The sequence below is a fragment of the Cydia splendana genome, chromosome 4 (assembly GCF_910591565.1).
Source record: "Cydia splendana chromosome 4, ilCydSple1.2, whole genome shotgun sequence".
Lineage (NCBI taxonomy): Eukaryota > Metazoa > Arthropoda > Insecta > Lepidoptera > Tortricidae > Cydia > Cydia splendana.
The window spans coordinates 12,738,078-12,752,918 of NC_085963.1; the positions used below are offsets into that span (position 1 = coordinate 12,738,078).

The following is a 14,841-nucleotide window of genomic DNA, read 5'->3' on the forward strand; positions in this document are numbered from 1 at the left end:
CTATCAAAGGAAACTGCAATATTTCAAGATGGATTCCCTAGAAGACCGACGGGCGCTCTTGGATGCAACTTTTTTGTACAAGTTAGTGAACCACAAAATAGATTGTCCACAACTACTGACATTGCTGAACTTTCGTGCTCCATCTCGTTTCCCCCGTAACGCTATCACCCCTCTTTACGCCCCGCTAAGAAGATCAGTTTCAGGCACTAACTCTCCAATATGCAGGTTATGTAAAATTGCTAATGGTTGCTGTGACAAAGCGGATATGCACTATGACCCACTAAATAAATTTATAATATCTGTCCGAAAATATTTCCTAAAACATAAATAATTAGAAAATAAGTTTAAATTTAGAATTTCTTTAGTTGTTTACTTATATATGTTTTGCATGCGGTGTTTACTGTAAGTGATTGTGACATCACTCCCTAACATGTATTAGCTTGTACGTTTTAAATGTATCGATGTCAACAATTGTTGGTGAACCTTAATAAAATAAAATAAAATAAAATCAGACCTCGAGCTTGGCAAAAATGTGGCTTAAAAACTTAACTTGCTTAACAAACATAACGAAGAGGAGAAATCGCCAAACATGAACTATGCTTCATTGAAGAGTACCGTTCTAATCATCATCAGCAGTTCTACTTCATCAAATGTCACTTTTTTGAATGTATATGCTTTATTTGTTGATAAAACACATAAATCACTATATCTATGCCTTTAAGATTTGAGGACTTCCCTCGATTCCTTATGGATCCCATCATCAGAACTGGGTTTTGACAAAAACGGGACTAATCTGTATGCATATACATATAATCAAAAAAATAATTTTCAAAATCGGTCCAGTCGGAGTACGGAGATATAGAGTAACAAACATAAAAAAAAATCACAATCGAATCTCCTCCTTTTGAGATTTGGAACTCGGTTAATAAATGAGGGCGCCACTTTCTACGTAGCTGTCACATTTTTGACGTAAAATGCTTACACATGGCAACAATTTATAGTCTGTCAAGCCATTCCCGTCAGTAGAAAAAATCAAATACCTATATTATGTTTATTTTTATCTTGCTAATTATTTCAAAATGGTAAATTTAAAAACGATATTATAAAAGTGCAAGCCGAGCACTTTCATTTGATACCAAACTCGACCATACTTTCTTGCAAAAAATTGACCAGAATAGCAAGACCCCTCACAAATAGCTTTTTGCCTTCTAAGCTCTTCTAGCTCAATAACCCATTGATCGAGCCTGCTCATAATTTAATGACTAAAATATAATGCCCGCAACTGCACGTTTATCCCATTTCATTTAAATTAGAACAAATTTACTTAAGTTCTTGAGTATCAAACTATCCTCTGATAGTTCAGCTTAAAAACATCAAAATGCCGAGACGTAGTGTAGTAAATGAAGCAAGTTGTTGTATGGAGACCCATGCATTAATTTCTCAGTCGATGAAATTTTGCTTGGTTATTGTATAGTATGAGCCGAAACTAACATATAAATATCCAAAAAAAAAAACCGGCCAAGTGCGAGTCTGACTCGCGTTTCTAGGGTTCCGTACATAATTCCGACTCACGCTTGACTGCACATTTCTAATAGGTTTTCCTGTCATCTATAGGTAAAGAACTATTTTGTGTATTTTTTTCAAAATTTTAGACCCAGTAGTTTCGGAGATACAGGGGGAATGGTAATTTTTTGGCTATTTGTATTTTCTTAATTAACTTCGAACCTATGTATTTTAAAATTATAAAAAAAATATGTCCATCTTTGGGTTACTAATTTACATATGTGTACCATATTTCAACTTAATTCGTCCAGTAGTTTCCGAGAAAATAGGCTGTGACAAACAGACAGACAGACGCACGAGTGATCCTATAAGGGTTCCGTTTTTTTCCTTTTGAAGTACGGAACCCTAAAAACACTCCTAAGTTAGGTATGTATACGTAAAAATACAAATCTGTTTATATATTTAACCGGGTAATTCCTCCCTCCAATTTTTTTTTACCAAATAAGTTATTGGTATTTCTGCTGCATTGATATAGAATAAGAACTGGATACCCAATCAGCCGCATAAAATGGCCCCGCAAAAGTAACGTTAAAACAGATCACGCGTTACTTTTTCGTTTAGTCTTGTATGGACCGCTCAAATGTGAAGTTGTCAACAATGTCGTAAAATGGTCGTAAAAATATGCAAAAATAACAATGATAAAACAAGGAAAAAGCATGGAATGTATTTCTTTTGGTTAGTTCTTTGGATAGCATTACATAATTTATGTAATCTGGTGGTAATTTCATGGTTTTGAACAAATTATTTTGTTAGTACCAAAGAAGGGATGTGAAGGAACAAAAATCTAATGAGTCGATGTGAGGTCAATATATTTTTATTTTTATATGGAATTCGTAAGATATAATATTATGTTTAAATTCAAGATTTCCAAGAAAACCTATGCGACGTGCACAGTGGACTGCTATTATAGCAAGAGATAGGGGTGATGCAGTTTTAAACAAGGCAAAACGGCACTTGTGCGTTCGGCCCATTTCCCTGTTTCCGACATATACACGACCAATAAGGGCTAACATCGACTAACTGTAAATGCTAAACCTGTCTGAACACAGTGACAACCACAGGATTTTTTTGATAAAGACCATAACCAATCAGTACCAGTAGCGACCTAAATGTCCCCATGCACTATATTGCAAAGGACGAAAGTGCAAAGAATATTATGTAGATCTAAAATACACATTTATTTCAAGGAAAATAGTATTTTAAGACGTATACTTACTTATTAAAAAATAAATTTGTTTTATGATAACTTACACGGGTTGTTACCATGAATAAATTTTATTTGAACTCCCGATCAAATTAAATTTGTTTCATTTATTACTTTGGTTTTTCTGTACAGTAATACCTATTAAAATGTACCAAAGGGACTCCATTCGTTCATTATTCTCGTTTGACGTTGTTTGACGTAAATACAATGGTGACATTACAAGTGCCATCGGACTTAAAGTTTTAACAGTGTTTGTAAACTAATGTTTACAAATTTGACACTTAATGCTTACGACAGTAAGTTCTTTTCCGTACAAAACATTTATCTTGACTCAAAATTTACGTAAGCGTTTTTATCATCAATGCAAATTTGCCGCTAATGTCATTCTGACCCACATTTTGTTGACGTTTTTGTTCCGCTCTGTGTGTCTATTTCTAATATTAAGTCAGTGTTCTGCTGGGATATTTTTTTTTATATTTCATATATTGTTGCAATACTTTACATGAATATGTCCGGTGAAGACGAAAGTTTGAACGGAGCATTTTTCCGTAAAAAGATATTAACGATTTAAGACTTTAGGTATTTACTTAAATACTATTATTATTATTCTTTGGATATTTATACAATACTTTTTATTTTTTGATACTCTATCATATTGTAAAGTTTTTTCTGGCAGAGGAATTACTGCGGGGTCCACTACCTTTATTTACTACACTAACGTGCCCCTAGCCAGCCGCGTGTCCCAAGTCGAATGTAAGAACTACGTTCGCTTCGCTCGCTCGTTCGATTAAAAGATAGTTGACGGATAATTTAATATTTATACATGTTTATTGGTGCAAGTGATTAAGGGAAATTACCAACAATACAAACTTCAACAAAGATTATTTAAAACTAACCTTAGGCTCTGAAATAAAGTTGGTAGGCATATTAAAATATATTTATCGGTCGCGTTTTCACGATTACCTACGCCTGAAACTGATTTTTATGGCATGGTAACCAAGGCGTAGCAAATATTACCGATACGCCGCTACATCGCCCTCGGCGGGCGCGCGTTACCGTTTCCGTTACATGTTGGATAAGGATGAAGAGTTTACGACTGACTGCTTGCATCGGATTATTTTACCACGGTAACAATGTGTCAATAAGCAAACTCACCGCGTGCGAATGTGCGATACAACCGTCACTTTCTTTGAAGCGAGTCATTGAAGCGCGGAGAAAGTGCCGACCCCCACGTCCGCGTACAGTCTGTAAAATCCGCTGACTCACACACGTAGGTACAGTAAATCACACATCTTTTTTTTCAAATGACAAATGTGTACCGACTGCGTTCACGAGAAGGCGGCTCGCATCCGCAGAACCTACACTGGTCCACCGCTGCAACCGTAAAGCGATATGCGCCCATTCACTTTGGCTATCAGATCTTCTTACCGAATTAAAACTGTTATTGTTATTATACACTATATAATACTACTATATACTTCAATTAAAACCAAGCGTACGACATAAATATCTACGCGTACAATACGTTGTGCAGTAAGCTTTTAAATATTATAAATTTTCCAGAATCGGATTGTATTCTGCGTCCTATAGGTCCATCATTTGTAGATACGTATATTAAACAGTAGGTGACAATATTTGAGTTTATATAGCACACATTTTAAAGGAGAAAAGTGGGTAATGTAATATGAGTCGAGTTGTGACTCAAATTACATAAGCTATGTTTACGACGCGCGTGCCCATAGTGGTATGAATGCTTACCCGGAAATATGGGTCCCGAGTTCTTTAACTTTTATTGCGTAGGTACAACAATGATTGCTTTAAATTATGTAAAGCCTCGTTTAATAGGTCATGGATCGTCCGTTGCCCCACTTTCACTACATTTTCCGAAAGTAGAAAGACTTTTACTACCGAATTATTTTATAGTACTATTACTAATGTTATTTATTTTCAAGTATTTATGGATTTATTCATAAATGTCAGTCTATTACAAAAATGATTTTACGACAATTATGAACTCACCCAAATAAAGTAGAGATTTTTTTACGAGTTTCACGGCAGGCGGGAAGAAAGTTTTGAGTACAGTCGAATCGAATACGAAAGTTGTATGAAACTTTAGAATTCTGAAACCTGTTTGTCTACCTACTTTTTAAATTGCGTGATTTGTGTTATCTAGACTTAAGTATTTTGAGAGCGAATTTAAAATCTGTATCGGTATCGTTACGTCCTACACATTTAACATTTAACTTTGGATACCTACCTACGTAACTGCCGATTGCCTTTATTTGTCTTAGTCTACTCTGTATCTTTAGGTATTTAAATAAAAGTAAACAAAATCTACCCTCAAATGGCTCCAGTTGAGGGCAGATGAAAACATTACACGATCAAATAATGTAGGTTAAAGTCAGGTCGTTCAGTGACAGATCCAGGCGGTTTTGTAATTGGTCGGTTAACCAATAAATGTTTTAACTACCCGAAAAAGTACATATTGTTTGTTTACTTTTATTTAAATACCTAAAGATACAGACTATAGAGACGAAGGTCTTTTTTCTTAATACCCATGGAACAAAATACCAAAATGTATCTTCCAACATGAACAGATTATCTTGTATAGGCATTGTATAGGTATGTAAGTTCATTTGCAATTACACCTTCTTTGTATAGATTTAAAATACTGTAGCCGTACCACGGTTATGTTAGCGACTGCGTAAACTCGATCGCAGTCCATTTCGGTCGCACTGATATATTGCGCGGTAGAGAGGGAATGCGATCGAGTTCACGCAGTCGCTAACGCAAATGTCAACCCGTGGTAGCCGTTCTGGGGGGCTGAAGTAAATAATTAGGTACCTATACTAGATCGTAAAACACTATGAACTAATATTCACCCAGAATGTACTGTGATTCCGACTACACATAATAATTCACTATAAGCTGGAGGTTTGCCATTGCCATGTCCGGGTAGACATATTTACAATACTAATAGAATGTAAACTACTTACCTAGTTATACTTTGCACTGACCTTTGTCAATGTGATATAAAGTACTTACTTACCTGTAGATAAGTATTACGTGTTGTTTTTTCATCTAAATTTCGGGATTAAAAGTAGGTATCCCATGTTTTATTCTATAACTACTATGTGTGTAACAAATTTCATCTAAATATATGCAGCCATTTTTGCGTGATTGAGTAACAAATCTCCATCATGATGTCACTTTTATAAGTAGCTACGTATGTATTAATGTAAAATGATAATATTGTTTCCTGCCTAATTATATTTTCTTTGTTTCAGATAACTTCTTTCTTTACCTTCAGTGATGATTATCAGAATACGATGGCTTTCGCTGCAGCTGATACTACTTACTTCTGCTTACATTACTTTTGTATTAGGTAAATCACCGTTCAATTATTTATTTATGTACCTAGAGTAGACGTTTAAAATATGTTTTCTCAAAAATGGACGGCAAAGTCGACTTTGCCGTTTAAAAAATAGGTTGCGAAGCGCGTAGTTTATGGTCAGTCAAAAATTAAAAAGTTATAAACATTGCAGTCTCGATTTTGGGACTGCAATGTTGCATACAAATTCCATTATTTGTCGAGTTCCAAACTTTTTAAAAGTTGAAATGGCCATATCAAATGAAGGCACAGGCCCATTAAACAGCCAAACAGATGATTAGTACCGCGACTATTTAGCTGTCTCAAATAGGTTGGCGTATTTTCGGCAGAAAAATACACTTCTATTTTTTTATTAAAAAAATAAAAAGGCGGCAAAGCTAATTTTTCAATTGTTTCTACTTTTTTCTGTGAAAATATATACGTAAGAAAGTTGCTTTTGTAAAATATTTCTATGATATTTATATTTCTTGCACCATTTTTGAGAAAAGCACTATATATGACTCGGCTGGAAGGCTACTTGCTGGCTTCGGATTCAATTAAACGGACTCCCAAGGTCGTCCGTTTAAAACGAATCCTCAGCCTGCAAGTAGCTACTTCCGAGCCTCGACAATAATGTACTATTACACTTTTGCTCCTTAGCTACTAACCTACTCCTTTAAATATGGAACGAAAAAATATGTAAACATATCTTTGACGTCGGCTGTAAGTACTTATAAAAAGGAAAATATGTGGAATGTGGATGTAGTTGCAAAATTAGTGCAGATAGCAGAGCAACAAATACCACTTACATGAGAAGCAGCAAAGGGGCGGACGAACTGAGAAAGTTGAAGTGAATATGCACATATCACATCGCAACACTGGTGATATGGCTTAAGATTGATAATGCGTCTGCCATTTGCAATCGTCGATTTATACTTAGGGGCTATTCATAAATTACGTCATTTCAAATTAGTGGGACAGCCCCTTAATGGCACTTAACCCTTAAATGCATGATTTTTTCTTTTTGCCCGAAATTAATATATGTATCACATAATTGTTTGCCGATTGTAGGAAAATTTGTAAAAAAAATATAACTTCGATTTTCACTGCGAAATCAGTGTTAGAAGTTGAATTGGCTAAATCATATTTATGTAAATATGTAATTTTCAGTAATAGATATATGATTTTTTTTACTACCATTAGAAAGGTACACTATTTGTGATATACCTATGATAAAGTTTTTAAATATAAAATAATTACAAACCCCGAAAACACCGTTCAAAATCACATACTAAAAATGATCAACCACTGGATTTTTCCAAGCTTTCCTTTGAGCTGTCTAATGCTTTGTAGACATTTGGCAACACTATGCATTTAAGGGTTAAGCATCTGTTTTTATGTAATCTTGTTTTTGTCTTCTGGTTGCTGTGTTGTACATTACACCGGCTAACTTAAGCATGCCTGCAAGTCATTGATTTAAATTAATGTCAACTTAGCTTAGTCATTAAGAGGCCCACAGATTAGCAGTTCGCCGGACGATATCAGCCTGTAAAAGAGTCCACTGATTAACAGTCCGCCGGACGGTATCGGCCTGTCAGTTGTTCGGAACTGTCAAAATTTTGTTCTAACTAACAGGCCGATACCGTCCGGCGGACTGTTAATCAGTGGGCCCCTTTAGTTAATCGCAAAAGGTGACAGTTCCGAACAACTGACAGGCTGATTTCGTCCGGCGAACTGGTAATCTGTGGGCCCCTTTAATATAATGTACTTACATTTTATAAATATACTTACTCGCCAGATACGTGTCACAATTTAGTAACAAAATACATATTCTCTTCCAGGTAATCCAATATTTCTCGATCAAAAATGGAACAAAAATCCTGTAATAAAATGGTCGCCCCCAATGGACAACTGGAACTGGACGACAGAACCTCGCAACCAGGAACTTTTCTTCATGCCTTCCAACCATGAGCACAAGCTGCCGCCGTCAGCGAACGAGACAGAACTAATTGCGCACATGGCTGCCCTGAAAAGAAATTACTCTCGCCTTTTATGGGACAGCGATAAAAGCTCAAACTTGCCACTTTTTGTAGAAAAAGCCTTGAAGTTGCTTAATTTAAAGCAAGTTTACTATGAAGTAGAACACTCTGTGATGTCTAAAGTGTCGTGCACTGCGTGTAAAGCGGGCGCAGGTCTCCTACAACACTACATACGCGCTGGCAAAAGCAATGAGGAAATCAATAAAATAATATATCAGTTCTGCGTTTCCTTGAAAATACAGTCTGCCAGAGTATGTGAGGGCATAACAAGACTCTTCGGGGTAAGACGTTTCTATTTATTCAAACTAACATCTAACCACAAACAAGCACTTACATAACGTTGTAGGTAGGTATTTGAATGCTTGTGGTGTGCGGTTAACTGACCACACGATTAGACAGCACATTTCTTTTTTCACACTTATTTTCACTTTCAGAGTGAAGTTGTATACGTACTGAAGCGTGTAACAATAGGACCCGATGAGATATGCAGCTTCGTCATAGGCGACGCTTGTGGGGACGTGTATAATCCTTACCATGAGTGGGAGGTTGCTTTTCCTCCGGTGCCGAAGCCAGTCACGAAAGTCCTCGATATCCCGGTAGACAAAGCTGCAACGTTCAAAGTTCTTCAGATTTCTGATACTCATTTCGATCCGTATTACGCTGAAGGTAAATATAATAAGGTATTAACCAACAGTAATAATCATAGTTTTAGTTCAATATCACTTGGCATTCTTTTAAACAGATACCGTAGAAGAATGTCACGCGATTAAGATTGATCGAATACGGGTCACGATTCATACTGTGATTTTATAATAGGCACGTTTTTTTATTACTTATTTACAACGGTAGGTATAAATTGTTACGCAGACATGTCATACCTAAAAATTCCATTATAAGTCGTTGACCTAAGAGCAAGCGTTCTTGCAGAATCCATTGAATATTTAGTAGCCTATGTAGTGGGCGGATGGCAAAGCTGTAGAATTAGAATAAAACGCTAAAGGCGTCGCTAGGGCGACTTACGCATAAAAATTAAATCGAATTAGGACTGAAACCTTATATGGTTTAAGAAAGGAGAACGCGAACACGCGTGTAATAATTAATTAAGGTCTTCGTAATTATCGTTTTATACACTTAACGTGACTTAACCCTTTTCCAGGCATATTATGATTTATTGACCACATACAGCCAATAGAATTTCAACCTTAGCAATCCGATTTAAGGTTTCGAATTAGATTGGACTCTCGGGAAATGTTAATCATCAAACTTGGTTTATTTGGTATATATTTGGATTTCTTGGAAAAACCTTGTAAATTGATTCAGTCTGGAAAAGGGTTAGAGTTCAGTAAGTAGGAAATAATAGTTCTAGAAGGGTTATTCCCACTAGTTACCACCAAGTTCTTACCAGGGGTAACTACTGGGAATTTTTTCCCCACCTTTTACCACTGGTAACTACTGGGGAAAAAAAATCCCACTGGTGGTAACTACTGGGAATTTCTATTCCCAGTAGTTACCACTGGTAAAAGGCGGGAATTTTTATTCCCATTTATTATTACATATTTGCCACCACTAGTTCTTCCAATAAACATATTTTCCAAAAGAATAAAAGTTAAGTACAAAAAAAGAAGTGTACGAATAGTACCTGATGCCCCTCTGGTAGAGTGTTATTACCATCCCGCTAGCGTGGGTGTTTAAGCAATCGAGCCAACCAGCGTAACATGACCGAGCGATGTACTACCCGAGCGTAATTGGAATGCGAGCCTATGCTGGTTAGTCCGAGCAGTCAGCCCATCCGAAGCGCGCTCTAAGCGGTTTTAATAACAACCATGCCCTTTAGGTACTTATTTAGCCTGACTACAAACTATGAATACCTACATATTCCAGCTCAGTGGGAAAAAAAATCCCAGTAGTTACCACTGGTAAGAACTTGGTGGTAACTAGTGGGAATAACCCTCCTAGAACTGCCTCCAGCAGGGAGGTGGAACAGGAATATGCTTTCCACGAGACTTCAACCTCAGATAAATAAAAAATCATACGCGACTACTTTCACCCCGGAATTATTAGTTTTTTTCCAATGTTACGTTACGAAGCCTTTGACTAATGGTTACTCAGACTACCTATATTATATTTGAAGCAATTAATATTGCTCTGCACAGGTGCAAACGCAGAATGCAACGAGCCGCTGTGCTGCCGCGCGTCCAACGGGCCTGCGGTGACACCCGGCGGCGGCGCCGGCCGCTGGGGCGACTACCGCAAGTGCGACACGCCCAAGAGGACCATCGACCATATGTTGAAGCACATCGCTGATACGCATACGGTAATTATTTTTATCTAAATGCCCGGGTGTCCGGGATAATTGGACTCGTTAATTAACTCCTCTTTTTTCCACTATTCATTACCCAATTTTAATATTGACTATTCATTCCAGTCTCCGGGCAGCTTGCCATAAAGAAAGGGCTCCTTGCTCTCATCAACTAAGCTTTATTATACTAAACTTCACAAAGTGTCCAGGGCTTTCAATTTATCGATCTCAACGATTTGCTTCTGGCGGTTTCCAGGATATCGACTATATTTTATGGACTGGTGACTTGCCTCCTCACGACGTTTGGAACCAGACAAAGGAAGAAAACCTCAAAGTTCTGCAGGAGACTGTAGCCCAGATGTCTGATATGTTTCCGGGGGTTCCCATCTTCCCCGCTCTCGGTAACCACGAGTCCTCTCCAGTTAATAGGTACGGATACAATTATGGATACAGGTTCATTACTCGTTCCGTTGTGTTGTTGTACATAATGCTCGAGGTCGGATCAATCAGTACGATCAACACGAGCGCTCGTATGTGCTTGATTAAGGTTGATATTTTTAAATTGACTTTTATATAAAAACAGGTTGAATTAACGTTCTGGTACAGTTTCGATCGGTGTTTTCTTCGGATTTACATAGACATAGACATAGAAAAACTTCATTTAACATCACAAATATCACATTAATGGTACATTTGAACATAGATCTAAATTGACTTTGATATAAAAAAAAGGTTGAACGTTCTGGTACAGTTCCGATCGGTGTTTTCTTCGGATTTACATAGACATAGTCATAGAAAAACTTTATTTAACATCACAAACATCACATTAATGGTACATTTGAACATAGATCTTTTTGAATTCCAAATGTCAAGTAGGACTATACCAAACGAGATAAATTTCAGTTATTACTAACTTACCCTATGCTCATATTAAAAAGATATAATCCATCAAGTATCTACGTTGAATCCTTTTATTTATATTTACCCACACGCTGCGATTATCAGTGCGGTCGCCATGGCCGCATGTAGGTAATCGTGCCGTGTTCTGTTTCCAAATCATATTCCTATTGTTTCCAGTTTCCCACCGCCTTACATATCGTCACCGGAGTCCAACATAGCCTGGTTGTACGACGAACTGGACGCCCAGTGGCGACGGTGGCTACCCGCCGGAGTGTCCCATACGGTGCGCCGCGGGGCCTTCTACTCTGTCCTCGTGCGCCCCGGCTTCCGCATCATATCACTCAACATGAACTATTGCAATAACAAGAACTGGTCCGTATTCTTCATAATAATAATACGTTATCTACATGGTATATGAATTATGCCAAGTATGAAATAATCCTCTAGAGTAGGTACTCTAGATTCAAACGTACCTATGTCCAGTAAGCAGCGGTAGTAGCTTAACGGGCAAAGTGGTCAAACGGGTCTCACTCTCTTGACAATACAGTTGTGCTCAGATCTTTATGAACACTACTTAGCAACTTCTGCTGGTGATGGTGCCATCCCGGTATTCCCATGCAATGATGACATGATCGTTAAATTGATGCTCTTTTGTGTTAAATTAGAGACGTTAATTAACTCCGCCGCTTGCAACAGTTGCAAAACTTCCTCTTCCCTTGGAATCCACGCCTAATTAATTGTCTTATCTAATACGTAGTCAGAATGCAGGTAACACAGTAGACTACACTCTCATAGAATAGTGTCATAAGTAAGGGACTTTATACAGATACGTGTCGTATCAATATTCAAATGGGTTATACATAAGTAGGTAGGTACATAATATACACACTTCTTAACTTCCAATCTTAAATTTCGGGGACAACCATCCTACCAATAGGAAGATTCATCATCTTGCTTTAATGTTGAAAAATAATAATTCGAAATTATATTTTTTTAGGTGGCTGTTACTCAACAGCACCGACCCGGCGACCGAACTTCAGTGGCTCATCTACGAGCTGCAATCAGCAGAGTTCAGCGGGGAGAAAGTTCACATAATCGGCCACATACCGCCCGGTCACTCTGACTGTTTAAAAGTGTGGAGCAGAAACTACTACGCCATCATCAACCGTTATGAGTCCACGATTACTGCACAATTTTTCGGACACACGCATTTTGATGAATTCGAGGTGTTTTACGATCCGAACGATCTAGGTAAATACTAATAATATGTTACAAACTCGTCTCTACCTTACGTTTATCTTCTCATGTTAAATTGTGCATCGGCAGTTCTAATCGTTTCCCGAAATGTTAAGAAAAATTATATACGACGTCATATCCAGTTATGGATTGTTGTTTCAATAGTGAAAATAGCTGCTCTATTTTTTATCCTACTAGAGGAAAGGAAAACATAACTTAACATTTACCTACTTTATTTGTTTACAGGCAGAGCAACTAGTATAGCCTATGTGGGACCGTCTGTATCGCCTTACTATGATTTAAATCTTGGGTATCGAATATATTATGTTGACGGAGATCATGAAGCAACTACTCGGGTACGTCTATGTACCTAAACTGTCTAAAATACTAGTGGCTATGCGAGATGTAGACCTCGCGATAAGCTTTATAAGCTTGGAAAAAAACTTACTTCGTTCTTAGGTGCCATAGACCTAACCTGCACTAAAGTCCTTTACGCCAATTTCTACCATTTAAACATTTTCCAAAAAACGAAACGACAGAAAAATTAAGAAATCGGTTGAGAAATGCGACCTGCAAAGGAGAACATCAGTAGGTACATACGAAAGCATTTTTGCCCAAGCTGAAACGTAGACCCTTACTAACGCTCGGTCAATAACGTATATTTACACAGCAAGAATCGCGAAAATGTATGGCTAAAATACACTACAAAAACGTTTTTATAGAGTGAAGTTTGTTGAGTTTGTTGATCCGTGATTCTAGCCGTCATAAGACGGTGTGGTTAGTGATTGGCGTCCAAAAGGCAATTTCTAAGTTTTATTGTATTTTTCAGTTAGTGGTGGATCACGAGACATGGATAATGAACTTAAAAGAGGCCAATTTGTTTGGCTACCCGATATGGTACAAGCTGTACTCTGCGCGGTCGGCGTACACAATGAATGCCCTGCGGCCGCAGGACTGGGACAAGTTCATTGACGATATGACAGCGAAGGAAGACGTTTTCAATTTATATTTCAAGTAATTAAAGTTTTCAATTATTTAGCCTTATTTAAAGGAAATTTGACAACACCTGAAAAACACATGATAACTAAGTAACGTATAAGTGTCAGTGCTGTGGAGGTTCAAACTTGGTAATGTTTATGATAGTACACCCTTTAACCGAGGGAGACACCTCTGGAAGAGTTACTGTTGATGCACTCTTGCGACTACCTTGACGAGATCACACAACGCTCCCTCACATCTCTTGCAGCGCCCTTTGCTTCCTTTCAGCTAATTGGACCAACTTTCATTTCTCTCTCAATAAATCGCCGCCATAATGTGCTCAGGACGGCCAGTTCTACGTCAATCACCTTACAACTGTCAATTGAAAATTGCTTGTATTCCCCATTTTGTAGGTGTATTATGGTCGCTAGTGGTCATCTCTTAGGTATTGCTCCACTGGGATTACTTCTGATTTTCTTCTATACCTAATTCATTAGATAATAATATTCCAGACATTACTGGAAGAACAGTCCTCGCCGAGGCACTTGCGACGGGGAATGCCGTAAGCGGCTGGTGTGCGACGCACGCTCGGGCCGCTCGCACGATCGCCGCGCGCTGTGCGGGCACATCGAGGCGCGTATCGACGGTTCGGCGCCGGCGCCGCAGACGTGGCGAGCATGGTTCTATAACGGACTCTCAGTCTCGTAAGTAGCTCAGCAGTGTTCGACAAATTTAGAAAAAGCAGAGTCATACTGCAGTGTAGATATTTCACTCAATCAAAAGCGATATTATACACCCGATAGGTATATCACAATAGTGTCTGGACTAAAGACAAGTTCATACTATAAACTTGATTGATAATGAATTACTCGATCTCACAATCTGCAGCATAATTATGATTTAAGCACGTGTAATTATAACTTAGTAATCGATTACCTATTCAACTGTAGATGGAATCCCACTTTAACAATGTAATAAAAAGCACTTAGTTTTGTAGCATGTTGAATGCAGTGCAACACGTGCAACGACTGAACTATAGTCCAGCGACACTGTTTTGTACTCTAACTTCTGTATATATACTCTAAGATAGTGTCCGACCGAAACATGTTTTTTTGCCGAAACCGAAACCGAAACCGAATGTTCGGCTTTGGCTCTAGTTTCGGCCGAAACCGAAACTTTTGTAGACTTGTTAAAATCGTTGAAAAAATGTCATAAAACCGCTTTTACACACATATTATGGCACTGTCAACAC

At 37.8% G+C, this 14,841-nt stretch overlaps 1 protein-coding gene across 2 annotated transcripts in view; it reads left to right on the plus strand.

The window, feature by feature from the left end:
• The window catches only part of LOC134789929 (sphingomyelin phosphodiesterase), a 34,064-nt gene that overhangs the window by 15,213 nt on the left and 4,010 nt on the right, over window positions 1–14,841 (plus strand). For both annotated transcript variants that reach the window (XM_063760651.1, XM_063760653.1), the window contains exons 2-11: window positions 6,055–6,152; window positions 7,979–8,457; window positions 8,611–8,842; window positions 10,330–10,490; window positions 10,732–10,904; window positions 11,553–11,747; window positions 12,373–12,626; window positions 12,858–12,967; window positions 13,441–13,625; window positions 14,102–14,293. In XM_063760651.1, coding sequence (XP_063616721.1) covers window positions 6,080–6,152; window positions 7,979–8,457; window positions 8,611–8,842; window positions 10,330–10,490; window positions 10,732–10,904; window positions 11,553–11,747; window positions 12,373–12,626; window positions 12,858–12,967; window positions 13,441–13,625; window positions 14,102–14,293 — 2,054 coding nt within the window. In that variant the 5' untranslated portion in view covers window positions 6,055–6,079. The remainder of the gene's footprint in view (window positions 1–6,054; window positions 6,153–7,978; window positions 8,458–8,610; window positions 8,843–10,329; window positions 10,491–10,731; window positions 10,905–11,552; window positions 11,748–12,372; window positions 12,627–12,857; window positions 12,968–13,440; window positions 13,626–14,101; window positions 14,294–14,841) is intronic.